Below are 17,521 nucleotides of genomic sequence, written 5' to 3' on the forward strand. Positions count from 1 at the left end.
CTCAGGTTCAAGCAGTTCTCCTGTCTCAGCCTCCCGAGTAGCTGGGATTACAGGCATGTGCCACCACGCCTAGCTAATTTTTGTATGTGGTGGTGTTTTTTGACACAGTCTTGCTCTGTCGCCCAGCTCTTGGTTGTTTTAAATGGTGGATTTGCTACCCTGAAAAGTACAGGCCAGGCACGGTGGCTCACACCTGATTCCAGCACTTTGGGAGGCCGAGGCAGGCGGATCACCTGAGGTCAGGAGTTCAAGACCAGCCTGTCCAACATGGTGAAACTCTGTCTCTACTAAAAATACAAAATGTAGCTGGGCGTGGTGACGGGTGCCTGTAATCCCAGCCACTCGGGAGGCTGAGGCAGGGAGAATTGCTTGAACCCAGGAGGCAGAAGTTGCAGTGAGCCGAGATTATGCCACTACACTACAGCCTGGGTGACAGAGCAAAACTCCATCTCAGAAAAAGAAAAAAGAAAAGTACAAACCACTTGAATAACATCTCTGAAAATTAGGGCATCTGGCATATATAATCTCAGGCTCTTCTAGTAACCATCAAGACATGATGTCCTGGCCCTCGCTAGCTATGGCATCCCATGAGCCTACTTCAAAGCACAGTTTACAAAGAAACCTCACCTCTATGGGTTACCTCATAACACAGACCATTTCCTTTGACTCTAAAGGAGTTTGAAAACTCAAAATATCAAAATATTTTAATCTTAGACTGACTTAGAAATGGTTATTTACATACATTTAGAATTATAAATTGCAAAGAGAAATATCCCAAAACCAAATACTCATAAAATATTATTAAATATTCAAGCAAAAATATGTTTTTGTTTTTGTTTTTGTTTTTTTGAGATGGAGTCTCGCTCTGTTGCCCAGGCTGGAGTGCAGTGGCGTGATCTCGGCTCACTGCAAGCTCCGCCTCCCGGGTTCACGCCATTCTCCTGCCTCAGCCTCCCAAGTAGCTGGGACTACAGGCGCCCGCCACCACACCCGGCTAGTTTTTTGTATTTTTATAGAGACAGGGTTTCACCATGCTAGCCAGGATGGTCTCGATCTCCTGACCTCGTGATCCACCTGCCTCGGCCTCCCAAAGTGCTTGGGATTACAGGCGTGAGCCACCGCGCTCAGCCTGCAAAAATATGTTTTTAACCAAATTAAATAGCTCAGTGGCCTAGTGATATAATATCGATTACTGGCTAAAAACTACATTTGCAGAAACTTTTAGAAATGTCTTTCATGGCCACATAGTATGTACTGAGCAATTGTGGAGTGAAGCACTGTACTAAGAGTTATCTAAAAGAATTCATTTAAATGGAAATTACATTGAAACATTTGTGAAAGACATTTAATAATCCACAAAAGTTGCATAGGAAATATAGTAACAAGTGCTAAGGGTAACATTGGAGTGATCGAAGTAACAGGTGCCAAATCAGGATTAGAGAAAATTTCAGACTTCAGAAAGCGGGCGGGGAGTCCTCGAGTGTTTTGAAAGTGAAAGGTATGAATTTGGTTCAAAACTGAAAGGAGTGACCTTAAGACCAAAATGTATGCTGTGGAAAGTTGACCTTCAGATTTGCGTAGCTGTCCTGCAGGCTAAGGGTATCGGTTATCTGGGAGGATAACTGAAAGCTTTTTATAATGTGGTAGGAACTGGAGGTTACCACAGAACCATAGAGTAATTTTTTTTTTTTTTTTTTTTGAGAGTCTCCCTCTGTCTCCCAGGCTGGAGTGCAGTGGCGTGCACGATCTTAGATCACTGCAACCTCCACCTCCCAGGCTCAAGTGATTCTCCTGCCTCAGCCTCCTGAGTAGCTGGGACTACAGGCTCCCGCCACCGTGCCCAGCTAATTTTTGTATTTTTAGTAGAGATGGGGTTTCGCCATATTGGCCAGGCTGGTCTTGAACTCCTGACTTCAGGTGATCCACCCACTCAGCCTCCCAAAGTGCTGAGATTACAGGAGTGAGACACCATGCCTGGCCCACAGAGGGTAATTTTTTTTAAGTAGTTGAGAAGCTAGAGGCAGTGGGGGGGGAGCTGTCAAAATAATCTGCATGCAGAGTCATTGGAGCTATGGTTGAACGCGAAGATAACAGGCCCAATTTTAAAAAGTAATAAACCTAGGATGAGGGTTGAAGAGACGGGGGGTAGAGTGAGTTTAAGATTATAAGCCTTGGAGGGACCAGGAGAAAATGGCAGCTATCAAGCACAAGGGGAAACTGAGTCAAGCTGAGGCATTCTTGTGAAGAAAATAATGAGTTCTGAACAACCAGTCCAAAAACGAAGAACAGGCCTGGCAAGAAGGCACAGGGATGCAGACCAAGTGGAATGTGCAGGCTTGGAGAGAACACAGGTAAAAATGAATGCCGGAACTCTGGGGTGGGAGTGTGGGCTTAAAATTACTTCATTGACAGAGTCGCGGGGTATTTTCAAATGTGAGAGGTGCTGTCAAAACCATCATCAAGGTTAACAAGCACATGTCCTTAGCATGGAAGTCAGAAAGGACAGTATGCTGATGTGTCTCTCCCAGGCTATCAGTCATGACTCCTCAGAGCTTATCCCGAATTCTCCCAGAATCCTCAAAAGTTACCAAAGGCAGAAAAGATGTGTTCCTCCCATGAGTCCAGTTTTGAACCAATGTCTTCAGAGAGAGGGGAACAGGTTTCAAAATTCTGACCTTGGGAGCTAGAGTCAGAGATGCCCCCTCCAACCCCGTTTGGATCGGGCAGGCAGTTCACATCCACCTCAAGAGGCAGCTGGGGCTTCAGACATTTCGCTTCAGTTCCAGGAGCAGAGTGGTTGAGGATAATCTCCGGCCTAGCCAAAGGCTGGAAGGATTTCCCACTCTGACGCCGGGACTTGGCACGTCTGTTCTGGAACCATACCTGGAAGAGGGGAGAAAATAAAAGCTGCTTTTGGTTGGAGTTTTTTTATGCTAACATTATGTTCACAGTTCATACTAGTAAGTTCCAGTTTAACATCCCCTGGCTTCCTCTCCAGAGTCTTGTCTTCATAAAGCACTTGGGTTGACGGTTAGAAGTTCAGAGCACCTGGCTTTCCTTGCCTCCCCATTCCCAGATGCAAATATTGGAATAATGCCTAGTTCTATCTGTTCTTTAGTTAGAGAAATTTTCATGAAAAATGGAGTCACAAAAATGGAAGCCCTTAGAATTCTTAGAAGAAAACTGCATTAAATTATGAAGAAAATCGGTTTTTGAAGGTCTATACTCCCTTGTCAGACTAATCAAGGAGGTATTTTGCTCATGCCAGCTGTTGAGACTGACAGCTGTATGACCGCCAGCGGTGCAAAGAAAACAAGTCCACTCTCCCGGTGTTTAAGTGAGGGCTGCTACTTAAAACCGCGCTTGGACACCGACCAAGGGGCTACAGACAGACAAAAAGGCAGGCTTCTCCCTACCAACTCTAAGATTTTGATCTAGATTACTTTAGATAATAAACACTGCCCGGGCGCGGTGGCTCACGCCTGTAATCCCAGCACTTTGAGAGGCTAAAGCGGGTGGATCACCTGAGGTCAGGAATTCGAAACCAGCCTGACCAACATGGTGAAACCCCGTCTCTACTAAAAATACAAAAATTAGCTGGGCGTGATGGCTGGCGCCTGTAATCTCAGCTACTCGGAAGGCTGAGGCAAGAGAATCGCTTGAGCCCGGGAGGCTGAGGTTGCAGTGAGCCAAGATTGCGCCATTGCACTCCAACCTGGGCGACCTGGGCAACAAGAGCGAAACTCCGTCTCAAATAAATAATTAATAAATAAAAATAAACACACCTTGGACTGGATTTTTCAAACTGACAACAAGTTCCAGGTGCTTCTCGCTTTACCTCAATTCGCTACATCCTTTCAAATCTAATCCCAAAACGTAACACTTGCCAAGAAAGTAGCATAGGGGGTAACTTGGCAAGCCAGCCCTCCCCGCTCTCAGCTACCATTCTCACACTCAAAGCCAGAGGAAAACCCCAACTGCCCCTCATCTGTGTCTTCTTCCTGGATAAGGAAAAAGTATAAAACTTCTTATCTTCCTGCTGGGAATTATTTTTTGGCCATTTCAAGGGACCGGCTAATCTCCTAGGAGCCCTTGTTATATTTAATAATGAGAGTTAGAAATCGTTCAGTGCAGGCCTGAATTATTTCACATAAGCCCCACAATCACCCTGTGCAGCAGGTGCCGATATCACGCCCTATTTCAGTCTAGGACACAGAGCCTCAGGGGAAGCACCTTGCCTGCAACGTCCCGGGGTGTGGCCTCAGGAGCCCAGAGTCCAGACCTCGACGCCGCAGCGCCTCCGCTCCAGGGCGCACCTGCGAACGCGGCGGGCCCTCACCTGGATCCTCGACTCGGGGAGCAAGGTGAGCGCGGCCAGGCGCTCGCGCAGGTGGATGTCGGGGTACCGGGTCCGGCGGAAGACGAGCTCCAGCAGCTGCAGCTGCTCTGCGCTGAAAGACGTGCGCTTGCGGCGCTGCGACGCGGACTGGGCGGCCGCGCCTTTGGGGGGCGCAGGCGAGCCCAGGCTGGCGGGGGGCGGCGGGGCCGGCCCGGGATCCCGGCCGAGGAAGCTAGCGAAGGGCGCTGGGCCGGGGCCCGCGGGTGGTGCGGGGAGCAGGGCTGCGGCGGGACTCGGGGGCGGTAGGAGCGCCCCGCCGGGGTGGGGAGCCCGGTACGCTGGGAACGCGGCGCCCTCGGCGAACTGGAGCTCACTGGACTCGGCTGCGGCCATCGCTCAGGAGCCCAGCGCGCCGCCCGGAGGGGCGCGGGCTCCACTTATACCCTCCCGAGCCGGGGGCGGGGAAGGCGGCGCGGCGCGATCAAAGGTGGGCGCGGGGAGGCCCGTGTCTCCTCGGGGTGCGAGCCCGCCCCGGCCCCGCCAGACGCCGGGGATAATCGCTTCCGCCGGCCGCGGGATGCAGGAGGGAGGCGTGAACTTGGGTCCTGGCCCCCTCAGTGTCCTTCCCCGCCCACCCGCCCCGCCGGCGCAATCCACATTCCCGAAGGACGGTTTGCCCGGGAGGGCAGCCCGGAGGGGCCCGGGTGCGCGGACCGCAGGCGACAGAACTCTCTTCTCCGGGTCAGATCCCAGCTATGAACAGCGGAAGGGCCTTGCTTGGCCTGTGCTTTACATGGCCCGGGCCTTGTGCCTTGCCCTGGTCCCGTCTGTTCTCATCAAAGCTATTTATTTACCACCCCTGCTATGTGCTAGACCCTGTACCAGGTTGGTCAAACAGCCCGGCCCCTGTCTTCTGCAAGCCTCCCTAACACATCCTGAATCCAAGCGGGGAGGGGGGTGAAGATAAAGGGATCCAGGGGGCAGTACATTCCTCCTGATTAAATGGGTGGGGGGAGTAGGGGGGTTTGGCCGGAATGAACATGGGCCCACCGATAAAGATACCCTAGGTAGGACGGGGCTGGCAACGTGCCCCATTAGCAGAGGAGATGAGCAGTTTGGCCTTTCTGGAGCTACTCAACAATGCACAAGACCCATCCATTGGATGGGAGGAGATGAAAGCCACCTCATGAAGTTTCCACGCGCTCTGAATCGTCATTCTTTCCTCTGCCCCTTGGGGCTCTGAAAGCTCCCATTTTCTCTACTTTGTGCTATGGTTATGGTTTCTCTGTTTCCCCTGCTAGATTATAAAGTCTTAGCAAGCAGGAACCCACGTCTCCCTTTCTGAGTTTATCAAGTGTCTACTCTGTACACCTATTCTGCGTGAGGCGCGGTGCTAGGCCCTTAGTGAATGTCTGTCGAATTGGATGTCACCGAGTTCCCCTTACTGAAAGAGAAACCCATGATCCACTATGGGAACTGCCCCACCACAGTGCAAGAACTCAAGAGAGGAGCATAGAGGCCCAGGTCTTATTGCTCCCAGCACCTCAGCGCCGATTTCACCGGGATTCACTCACTGTAGCGGACTCAAAGGGAGATCTTTCTTGGGAGGATCTTTCAGGGCACAATCCCCGTCCTGTCTGCATTCTGGAAGGTCAATAGACAGTCTCAGAAGATCTTGGATCTTTCTATCCTGCGTGGACATTCCACGTGGCAAAGCAGAAAGTATTCTTGGAGCTGCTGCAGAGAAGAATTTTGGGCTTGATTCTCTCCTGGCTGGGGTAAGGGGTGGGGTTGGCAGGGACTGTGTCCTGTGCAGCCCCTGAGGCCCTTCTGGGCAGCTGATATGCTTACCGTCTGCTCTTCCATCTTCCTTCCACCCATTCTCCTTTCTTTCCCCTTCTTTTCTTTCTCTTTTATTCCTTTGCCAGTTCATTGAGGTTTTCATGCTGGGAACACGAGTTCAGGAATATTTCTCTATGCTCATTCATTCACTATTTAAAAAAAAATGTGTGAAGTGTCACTGTGCCAGGCCAGGCTTTGTGTGTGTTATTCCTATTCCAACTTCACAAATCAGGAGATATGCCACAATCTACACAGAGGCCCAAATAACTATAGAGCCTGTGTGCCAAGCTGACCTCGAGGCATGACTCCCATGGTTACATGGAGCTCCTCTGTCTCCCTCGGGAGGACGATGAAGCCTGGCCCCACTCCAGTCTCGGGGGTTGTCATCTTTCAGGCACATTGGGCCCCTCAGGTTCCTATTTGCAGGCTGCAGTGATGGATGCATTACTGCATGTAGCTACAGGGACCAGGAGGCCAGCCCCAGGAGGACACTGGAGGTTTGCTGGCTGCTGGCCGCCAGCTGAAGCTTAAGAGCCAGAGATGGCTTGAGCAGCCCAGAAACTCTGCCCAGGAGCTAGGTGTCATAGGAATTCTCCAGCCCACCGTGTGGAAATCCACTCCCTTCCCCTGGGTCCTCCGTCCAGGCCTTGGTCCTCTGCCGCCATCTGCTCACTTGTGAGGGGACCCAGTGCCTGCCTGTTTTGTCATAGCCAGGAACATGGACCTGCGGAGACAAATAAAGTGCCTGCTCATCACAGAAGCAGGCAGTAGTTTAGTGAAGCATAAACATACAGGTAAAGCAATCTAAACTCATGAGAAGAAATCCCAGCATTCAGGCCAGGCTCAGTGGTTTGCACCTGTAATCCCAGCACTTTGGGAAGCCAACGTGGCCGAATCACCTGAGGTCAGGAGTTTGAGACCAGCCTAGTCAACATGGTGAAAACCTGCCTCTACAAAAAAATACAAAAATTAGCCAGACATTGTGGCACACACGTATAATCCCAACTACTTGGGAGGCTGAGGCAGGAGGATCACTTGAACCTGGGAGGCAAAGGTTGCAGTGAGCCGAGACTTGTGCCACAGCACTCCATCCTGGGCAATGGAACAAGACTCTGTCTCAAAAGAAAAAAAAAGAAAAAAGAAATTCCAGCTTTCACTTTGTGGTTTGATAATCCTCCAAACTGACTAAACAGGCATTATTCTCTTATGAATGTTTTCCTGGGAGTTTGTGTTAGATCATAATCTTGTATAAGTGAAATAAGATTTCAGCCTCTCCCATTCTCTCTTCCTTTTGCTCTAAATGAAGTTCTTATGGAATATGCTTATATATGTCTAAAAAACAACCTCCACAAGGATACAGTGGAAAGTCAGGGTTGGAATCAGTTAAAAGATCATGATACTACAAGTTTCTTTTTCTTTTTTTTTTTTTTTTGAGATGGTGTCTTGCTCTGTCACCCAGGCTGGAGTGCAGTGGCACAATCTCAGCTCACTGCAAGCTCTGCCTCCCGGGTTCACGCCGTTCTCCTGCCTCAGCCTCCCGAGTAGCTGGGACTACAGGTGCCCACCACCACGCCTATCTAAATTTTTGTATTTTTTACTACAGACAGGGTTTCACCACATTAGCCAGGATGGTCTCGATCTCCTGACCTGATACTACAAGTTTCTTTAACATTACCATTTGACTTAAACCTCATGTATTAATAGTTATTTCTAACTAAATGAACAAATAACTCACTTGGTTTTCTAACCATACAATGAAACTCTTCTGTAGAAGTTTTCTGACTCTCTGTGGGATGTGGTATTGACTTAGCATGTGTCACATATCTTGCATAAAGTCATACTGGACAAGGGTTGGAAAGGGAGACTTTTATACCCTTCAGGACTGCTTTATTATTTTTTAATCATTTGCATGTATTATTGCTATAAGTACATTTTTTAACCCTAGTTTTTGATGACTAAATGTAAAGTGGTATTCTGGTCTGGAGCCTGGAAAAGAAAAAAGACACTAGCAGGAAAATTAGTAAAATCTGAATTTAAAAAAAAAAAGTAATTCTACAAAACCAAAGCAGAGGATGCAGTGTAATACATCTGGAAAGAGAAATTACTTTTCAGCCAGTGCACCGTGGCTCACGCCTATAATCCCAGCACTCTGGGAGGCCGAGGCGGGCGGATCACCTGAGGTCAGGAGTTCCAGACCAGCCTGGCCAACATGGTGAAACCCTGTCTCTACTAAAAATACAAAATTAGCTGGGCGTGGTGGTGCATGCCTGTAATCCCAGCTACTCGGGAGGCTGAGGCTGGAGAATCACTTGAACCCAGGTGGTGGAGGTTGCAGTGAGCCAAGATCATGCCATTGCACTCCAGCCTGGGCAACAAGAGTGAAACTCCGTCTCAAAAAAAAAAAGAGTTTGTTCCCCAGCATCTCCAAAACAGCCAACATCCGTTGGCCAGGTGCAGTGGCTCACACCTGTAATCCCAGCACTTTGAGAGGCCGAGGCGGGCAGATCACGAGGTCAGGAGATAGAGACTATCCTGGCTAACACAGTGAAACCCCATCGCTACTAAAATACAAAAAAAAAAAAAAATTAGCCAGGTGTGGTGGCGGGCGCCTATAGTCCCAGCTACTCGGGAGGCTGAGGCAGGAGAATGGCATGAACCCGGGAGGCGGAGCTTGCAGTGAGCCGAGATCATGCCACTGCACTCCAGCCTGGGTGACAGAATGAGACTCCGTCTCAAAAAAAAATTAGCCGGGCGTGGTGGCACATGCCTGTAATCTCAGCTACTCAGGAGGCTAAGGCAGGAGAATCGCTTGAACCCGGAAAGTAGAGGTTGCAGTGAGCCAAGATCACGCCACTGCGCTCCAGCCTGGGTGACAGAGTGAGACTCCATCTCAAAAAAAAGAAAGAAAAAGAAAAAAGAAATTACTTCTCTATACAAGTGGATTTCCCGTTTCACTTGGGATTTTCATTGACTAGGGTTGGAAAGATAGAAGCCATATTGGGTCTCTGTAAAAGCACTGCTATGTATTATACATTCACTTGAAATTAAAATGATTTGCTACTTCTCTTTTCTTTGACAGACACTTATAAACGCATAAGTGGTTTTCACTATATCCAAGTTCTAGATTCCTGACTCAGTTACCCTGCTGCAGGCATACAATGGATATGTATGTCATATATCCATTTACTAATTCTTCTATATTCATTTTTTCAATAGGAAAATGGGAATAGCCCTATCCTTGGCAATATAATTTTTAAAATAATTATTGCAAGTTTTTTCCCAAAACAGATACCCTGTGATATATAAAGCTCCATAAAGTGCTTTTTTCTACAGAAGCACATCAGTTGACCAGCTTCAGCATAGCAAACTGAAGTTCAGGGTTAGCTGAAGACAGCAATCACTGAGATTAGGATCTGGATTCCTCCCTCTCCAGCACCTGGGCGAGCTCACCACTCGATTTGCTGAGAGATTTTGGCCATTATTTACATTGAGTCTGTCAGTAATTTGAAACAGACACAAGGGAAAGCAAGGTGAAATAGAAGACAATCCTCAAAGATGCTTCCTGTATAATGGGGGAAGACCAGTAAATACAAGAGGCAGTAGGGGGAAAAAACCATGATTATCTGGATCCAAGGCTGGCTCTACAGCGGCCCAGGCTGGGCAGGATGGGGCCACTCGGGGTCACTGTCCCGTTCTGCATCCTCAGCATTTCCCACCAAGGTTCCTGTCACTGAATCACCCAAATATCACAGAGGCCTGTCTTTCCTCCCCAAGTGCTAAATACTCTCTTCCCCGGCCTCTCTTTGTTGTTCAAGTCAGGCCCTCCACTGCCTAAGACCGGGCACGAGAGCCTGGGTATTCATTAAAGGGAAAACCAGGAAAAGGCAGCCGAGGGGAGTCAACAGCTCTGCTTCCACCTTGAGATCCGCAGTGCTGTTAGCCCCTTTGATCCTGGCCTCACTTTGATATCCTCTCCTCTGGCTGCCCAGGCCTCCGCAGTTCCTGAAGTTTATTTCAGAACCAGTGGTTACAACAGACTGAAAGACAACACCCCCCAAAAGGTATTAATGTGCCAGGAAAGATATTAAATCCCCTCATTAAGAAGCCTTTTTTATTGCTGTTTATTTGGCACCATATACATTAAAAAACCAAGCACACAATAGATGCTGAACCCAACGTGTTTTTTAAAATAGTGATTCCTTTCCTTCCTCCCACTATTTCTGTCTGAAGCCTCTTCTCATACAGAGGAATCTTTTGCAACCCCAATCCACACAGTTAACCAATAAAGTTAAAATAACATTTCAACCTCAGAGAACAGAATCCAGAAGTTTCCCAAACTTATGTCTGCATACTTGAAATGAAGAACTGAAACAACTAGCAGAATATTCTCAAACCTGACATTTGACTGATATTCCTTTCTTCAGTGTACGCACTGAGCACTTGAAATGGGGCTACTGTGATTGAAGAACTGAATTTTTCATTTCATTTTAGCAGATTTGAATTTACCCCTAGGTGGCTAATAACACCCATATCTACCAGCACAGCTCTAAACCATCATCCAGCAAATCACCCTTTTTTGATAACTTTTAAATTTTATTTTATTTACTTTTTTTGAGACAGGGTCTTGCTCTGTCACCCAGGCTGGAGTGCAGTGGCACCATCTCGGCTCACTGCAACCTCTGCCGCCCAGGTTCAAGCAATTCTCCTGCCTCAGCCTCCCAAGTAGCTGAGATTACAGGCATGTGCTACCCCGCCCAGCTAATTTTTGTATTTTTAGTAGAGATGGGGTTTCACCATGTTGGCCAGGCTGGTCTTGAACTCCTGACCTCGGGTTATCCGCCCATCTCAGCCTCCCAAAGTGCTGGGATTATAGGTGTGAGCCACCGCACCAAGCCTGTTACTTCATTTTATACCCGACAGACTCCTATAGGTTTGGCAAAAAGTGTGTTAAATATTATTGTAATTAGTCGGGCATGGTGGTGCACACCTATAGTCCCAGCTACTCAGGAGGCTGAGGTGGGAAGATTGCTTGAGCCCAGGAGGAGTTTGAAGCTGCAGTGAGCTATAATTACACCACTGCACTCCAGCCTGGATGCCAGAGCAAGACCCTGTCTTTAAAAAACAAAAACACGTTACTGTAGCATTCATAAATTATATTTCTTCAAAAGTGACAATTTGAGGTCACTTGCTGGTTAAAGAATTATGATACTACTAAGGAATAATAATACAAGTTTCTTTAACATTGTCATTTGACTTCAACTTCATTTAATTCTTTTCTAACCATACAGTGAAACTCTGCTATCGTTCACTGACTCTGCGGGATGTGACATGATATTGAATTCGTGTGTATCACATATCTTGCATGAAGTCATACTGGACAAGGACAAGTAAAGAGAGAGGTATTAGGAGAACATAGAACCTGCCAATATTTGTCTTTTCTGCTCCCAAATAATTTATTTTTTAAAATTTTTATTTATTTATTTTTTGAGACAGAGTTTTGCTCTTGTAGCCCAGACTCAAGTACAATGGCACAATTTCGGCCCACTGCAACCTCTACCTCCCAGGTTCAGGCAATTCTCCTGCCTCAGCCTCCCTAGTAGCTGGAATTACAGGTGCGCACCACCATGCCCAGCTACTTTTTTGTATTTTTAGTAGAGACGGGGTTTTGCCATGTTGGCCAGGCTGGTCTCAAACACCTGACCTCAGGTGATCTGCCCGCCTTGGCCTCCCAATGGCTGGGATTACAGGCGTGAGCCACTGCGCCCTGCCCCAAATAATTTATTAAAGTGTTAGCAGACACCCAGAGTAACCTAAGATCAATTCTGGACTCTGTCCCATCCTGCAGGCATTGGGTGTGTATTTCCCAAACACTGTCTCTTTGGATTGCCTATAACTGCTGGAAGACATCCTGCAGGTAAAATGCAGGATGTTATCTAATCAAACACAGATTCTCGGTGGATCTGGGATATAATAAGATACTTTCAAATAGATCCTCATTCATTTCAGTGTGCACTAGGAAGATGTGGTTTGAAATCTACAATTCTACTGTCTCAGGCAATTGGGCATTTAGCCTTCATAGTAACCTAAACTTTCTGTACTCATTTAGATGGAAGAGGAAATAACTTTGACCTCTTCTTTTACATTGAACTCACGTGCTGCAAGCACCAACTCGTGTCAGGCCAGGCCCAGAGTTGCAGTACTTAAGAATCTCTTCTGTTTAGCAGCCTGGCTGCTCGGGTGAGTGGCTGGCCGGCACTGAGGAAGCCCATTTGGCTCAGCCAACTCACCCCTCTCGGGGATCTCCCTTAGACCCACACTCAGCTCATTCCCATACACTGCCCAAAATCTGCGTTCACTTTGGGTTTATCACTTGTACAAATAGTGCCAAAGAGAGCCGTGTTTATAACGTGGTTGCCTATTGTGCGATCATTGACAGCCATTAGCACTCGGACTCTGGTCTCTCCATACCATTTCCCACTAAAAGGAAAAAACATTCCAGTGAGAAATGGCTCATTCTAGGCCTGGGCCAAAAAATACACAAGCCTGGGCCAGGTGCAGTGGCTCACGCCTGTAATCCCAGCACTTTGGGAGGCCAAGGCGGGCTGATCACTTGAGGTCAGGAGTTCAAGACCAGCCTGGCCAACATAGCAAAATCTCATCCCTACCAAAAATACAAAAATTAGCTGGGCATGGTGGTGCGCACCTATAGTCCCAGATACTTAGGAGGCTGAGGCAGGAGAATCGCTTGAACCCGGGAGGCAGTGGTTACAGTGAGCCCGGATCGCACCACTACACTCTAACCTGGGTGTCAGAGCAAGACTCTGCCTCAAAAAACAAACAACAACAACAACAACAAAAACACCACAGGCCTGGAATAGTCATAGTGGAAAACAAGAAAACTGTAACATTAATCTACCGAGGTAGCAAATACTCTCAATAAATAATTTGAAGAGGCTTCCTCTGGCCAAACATAGGACAGTGTGAGCATCAATAAGAAAAATAATAGCAGTAGACTGAAACACATTAAATGTGTTAAAATCCATTATTTTGTGATGATCCTGGGGGAAAAAAACTGATCCCCTTGGAAGGTTCTAGGGAACAAATGCTTAATTCTGCAAACTGGTAAGCCAAGAGAAGGAGGCAAGCATTTGTCCTGCCTTTTCTGTATTACTGCAACTCAAGGTAAACAGACTGCTGATGAAGAAAAGTTCCTCCTTATGTAAATATTCTGCTAGTAAATGAAGAAGAGATGCTACAGTTAGAATAACCCCATTTTGCAACCTCTGATGAAATAATGGGCCTAAGCAATGACCTTCGTGGCCACTGATAACTACTTCCCTGTAGAAATACACACTACCACCTATGAATCATTTTTGCCAAAATATAAAACCAGAATCGAATCCAGCATTGGAACTCACTGCCCATTCAAAAGAACTGCAGGGAACAAGAACTCCGCCCACATCACTACAGGAAGACAATCAACAAAAACCAGACTGCTGCAGGGTCTACAGGATAAACAGCCAGCTGCTTCATCAGATAATCAAACGATTGCAAAAGAGAGAGGCAGAAAAAGAAATAACCTATAGATTCAAAGAGACCTAAAACACATATGAACCAAATGCAATGATTGGATCCTGATGGAAGCAAACTACCTGTAAATATTTATTTCTAGGAAAAGTTGGGACATTTAAGCATTAGATATGAGATAATGGAATTGTGGTTAATTTTCTTTTAGTTTATATGGTGATTTTAAAAGCCTCTTCGTCTTTTAGAGATATATGCAGAAATTTTGGCAGATGAAATAATAAAATGTCTGGGATTTGCTTCAAAATAATCTAGTTTGAGGCTAACGGAAGGAGAGGAAAACAGAGAAGAATCAAGGTTGGCGGCTGGAAACTGGTAACAGTTGAAGCTAGGTCATGAGGATTCATTCTACGACTCTCTCTACTTTTGTGTATATTTGGGATTTTCCAGAATAAAAAGCTATAAAAAAAAATGCATCTTTGAGAGAAGTAGAAGATAGTGAGCATGAGAACAAAAGTACCATTTTGGGAAGGCAAGGTCTTCTGGTCTGAGGTGGCTCTCGCTTTGTGAACCCAGAGGAGACCTGACAGCCCCAGTCCCTCCCTGGGGAGCGAGGGGCTGGAGAAGTGCAGTGCCGGATGTGAGCATGACTTTTCCTCTGGGGAATCTGCCCCAGGGCAGGCTGCACAAGCCACAGCCACCAAGCCCTAGTTCCTACACCCACCACAGAACACCTGGCTGTGCTCAGTGTCTGGGAGATATGGGGTTGGTGGAGAGGTAAGGACAGGTTTGAGTGTGGGGAGGAGGCTTTCTGGATGAAGGGGGCCAGGGCCAAGCCTGAAAGAGGCAGGGTTTAGGTAGGTCGTGAGAAGGACCCTGGGAGCAGAGGTGTGAACAAAAGTGCAAATGCAGAATGTGCCAGGTCTGTGGAGAGCCAGCACAGCAGGCAGGCTGGGGCCCAGGCTTGGAAGACTGCACGCTACCCCCAGCACAGGCATGAGGCTGCAGGGCATGGACCCTGAGGACCAGCGGCCCCAGAGGAAGACCTGGGACACACAGACAAGGAAAATCAAGGGGGACGCTTTTCCTTCCACAAACAACCCTTTACCTGGGAGGGCCATTTCTTCTCCCCTGTTGTCCTGTGCAAGTTTCTGGGGGCTTTGGGTTGAGTTCTAGATGTCTCCAGGAATTTTCTCTTATCTGTTAAATTTACTCCAAATGAGGCGCTAGAGGCTGTATCAGCACAGGTGGCAAGATGGCCGCACAGTCGATCAGCTTAAAACTGTTCATTTAGAAGTCTGGGAGAAGGGACTCCCCTAACCACAGCTCCTCACAGTGACCCTCAGTGAGGCATCAGAAACGCACTCACCATCGGGCCACACAGAGGGTGCATCCTTTCTGGTAGCTCTAGCAGGGATGGGGTGTCGCAGGCCCAGGCCTCACCTTGGGGAAGCAGCTGCGGGTTGGGCGCCCACTCTGGAAGGCCACTCCCACCTCCTGCACACTCGGCCCTGGGTTCCTGGGCTGGAAGCACAGACTGGGGCAAGCAGGTACTTGTCTGGGCAGTGCTGAGCCCAGGAGCCCAGCCTGGGAAATTTCCAGTTGGGTGGACCACTCTCGGTCCACCGCAGCAGAAGAATCTGCTTTAAATTTTCCACATTGCCTCCCGCAGGCCTAACAGAGGATTTGCCAGGCGCTGCCCAGCCTGGAAGTCCCTGAGTGGCTCTCAGAGGCACCAAAGACAGGCCTTTTATGTATGATTTCATAGATGTGGCCTTTCCTCCCTGTACTCCATGGGGTGGAGGATGACCCAGGCGGAGGGAACGGGCTCAGGAGGCACCAGGTTGTTGGAATCAGAACAAGGTGGACCAAATCCAGGGCCTAGCCATCTGGCCCTGCTTTAGGCCATCCTTCTTCACCTTGCAAACCCCACTCTCCACTCCCTGCTCCTTCTCTAGCCTAAGACGTTTCCTCCTCCTGCTGCAAGTCCCACCCACCTTGCTGCCCGGCTGGTTCAAGTCCTCCTTCCCTTGGAAACCAAAAGTTTCTCTGCCCGGAGCTGTCCACATCACAGTTTCTCTGTTAGTTATGTGCTGCTCTCTATCAGCTTATGCTAGTCTTATTTTTTGTAAAGTTTTCTTTTTTTTTTTTTTTTGAGACGGAGTCTCTCTCTGTCACCCAGGCTGGAGTGCAGTGACAAGATCTCAGCTCACTGCAAGCTCCGCCTCCCGGATTCATGCCATTCTCCTGCCTCAGCCTCCCGAGTAACTGGGACTACAGGCGCCTGCCACCATGCCTGGCTAATTTTTTGTATTTTTAGTAGAGACGGGGTTTCACTGTGGTCTCGATTGTCTGACCTCGTGATCCACCCGCCTCGGCCTCCCAAAGTGCTGGGATTACAGGCGTGAGCCACCATGCCCGGCCAAGGTTTTCTCTTATTATAAAAGTATTCTATGCTAGACCAGGCTTGGTGGCTCACACCTGTGATCCCACACTTTGGGAGGCTGAGGCAGGAGGATCGCTTGAGCCCAGGAGTTCAAGACCAGCCTGGGCAACAAAGGGAGACCCTGTCTCTACAAAGAACAAAATATTCTATCCTTACTACAGAGAAATCGAACATAAACCATAAAAAAACCCATAAATAAATCTATCTTGGGGCAGCCACTATCAACCCTTTCAAATAAAGCCTTCTCTCTGTGTGTGTATACACACACATATATGTAAATTTCATGTATAGTTTTTATGTAAACTAATCCTGTTCCCCTAGGCAGAATATCATTTCTTTGAGGGCACAAATATTTGGTAATACTGTGTCTGCTGTATGCCTAGGATGTTACAAAATCTGTAATAGGCTCTCAATACATATTTGATCAATTAATTGAAATAAACTTTTGCACTCACAATTCAAAATCTGTGTGTATGCACATCTGTAGGGGAAAGTGAATTAAATGGGTGTGAAAGGAGCTTTCTCACTTATGCACTTTTAAAGTATTTGTATTTTTTTTCAGCAATCATGTCTTAAACTTTTGTGATCATCTGTATGTTGTAGGTTCGAGAGGACTCAGGATGCCCCAGGGAAATCTCCCAAAAGCTCCAGGTCCCAGAAGACCCTGCCGTGCCCAGGGCCAGGCCTGCTCAGTCTGGGGGTGGGAGAGGAACATAATTACATTTACTCCAGGAGGGCCTTGAGAGAGATCTGTCTTGAGCGAGGAACTTTGGGACAGCCTTTGTTTAGACTCAAAGATGTTTCGAAAGCCGTTAAGTCAGAAGATCAGGAACGTGAGCAGGCCTCTGCTTCCTAGAAAGAGAACGAGGCATGGTGGAGAGCATGGTGTGAGGACAAGCTTGCATCTCTTACTTGGGCCTCCATGAGGCACCCTAAGTCTGAGGGGTGAAGGGGTTGAGCCAGCCAGGGCCTGGGGGAGGAAGGGCTGGTGGAGGCTGTTGGGCGAGCATCCATCTCAGACCCTAAAAGTAATCTCCCTGGTTTAGCTCCACAGCTTTTCCTCACAGCAGGCGTGCATTCAGGCCTAATACTAAACTGTGGCTGTGTGTCATTCCACAGCCAGGATCCAGACAGGGCACCCCCTCACACACAGCTCCGTCCAATGACTCCCTCTTCCACCCACACGGCCATCAAAGTTCCTGACCTGAGCTACGTAGATGGCTTGAGGTCTGTCCCACGTGGAAAGGTGGGTGAAGACACACTAAAAGAGCCCAGACCCCAAGACCAGGTCAAGGTCTTCTGCAGGGCACCGTCAGCCCTCCCGTGTGTACTCTTCATCTCCGTGGTCCGGGATTCCCTGTGTGGTGGGC

General features: G+C 48.0%; 1 protein-coding gene across 2 annotated transcripts; it reads right to left on the reverse strand.

The window, feature by feature from the left end:
* Positions 1-1,328: 1,328 nt before the first annotated feature.
* MIXL1 (Mix paired-like homeobox) lies at positions 1,329-4,796 on the reverse strand. 2 transcript variants are annotated; one of them, XM_050779734.1, is made up of 2 exons: positions 4,340-4,796; positions 1,329-2,883 (listed from the first exon to the last, which is right to left on the reverse strand). In XM_050779734.1, the coding sequence occupies exons 1-2, from the start codon at positions 4,730-4,732 to the stop codon at positions 2,578-2,580; spliced, it is 699 nt and encodes a 232-aa protein (XP_050635691.1). In that variant the 5' UTR covers positions 4,733-4,796; the 3' UTR covers positions 1,329-2,577. The 2 variants fall into 2 exon arrangements, with proteins under 2 accessions (XP_050635691.1, XP_050634884.1); XM_050778927.1 differs by having other exon boundaries at positions 1,329-2,907.
* Between the last annotated feature and the right edge of the window lie 12,725 nt (positions 4,797-17,521).

Source organism: Macaca thibetana, chromosome 1 (genome assembly GCF_024542745.1).
Source record: "Macaca thibetana thibetana isolate TM-01 chromosome 1, ASM2454274v1, whole genome shotgun sequence".
Lineage (NCBI taxonomy): Eukaryota > Metazoa > Chordata > Mammalia > Primates > Cercopithecidae > Macaca > Macaca thibetana.

Bases quoted from the DNA above. Each gene is read 5' to 3' on its own strand.
- MIXL1 (XM_050778927.1), bottom strand. From the start codon at position 4,732: ATGGCCGCAGCCGAGTCCAGTGAGCTCCAGTTCGCCGAGGGCGCCGCG. The intron at 2,908-4,339 runs GTGAGGGCCCGC...AACCAAAAGCAG, and splicing joins TCCCCGAGTCGAGGATCCAG to CTTTTATTTTCTCCCCTCTT.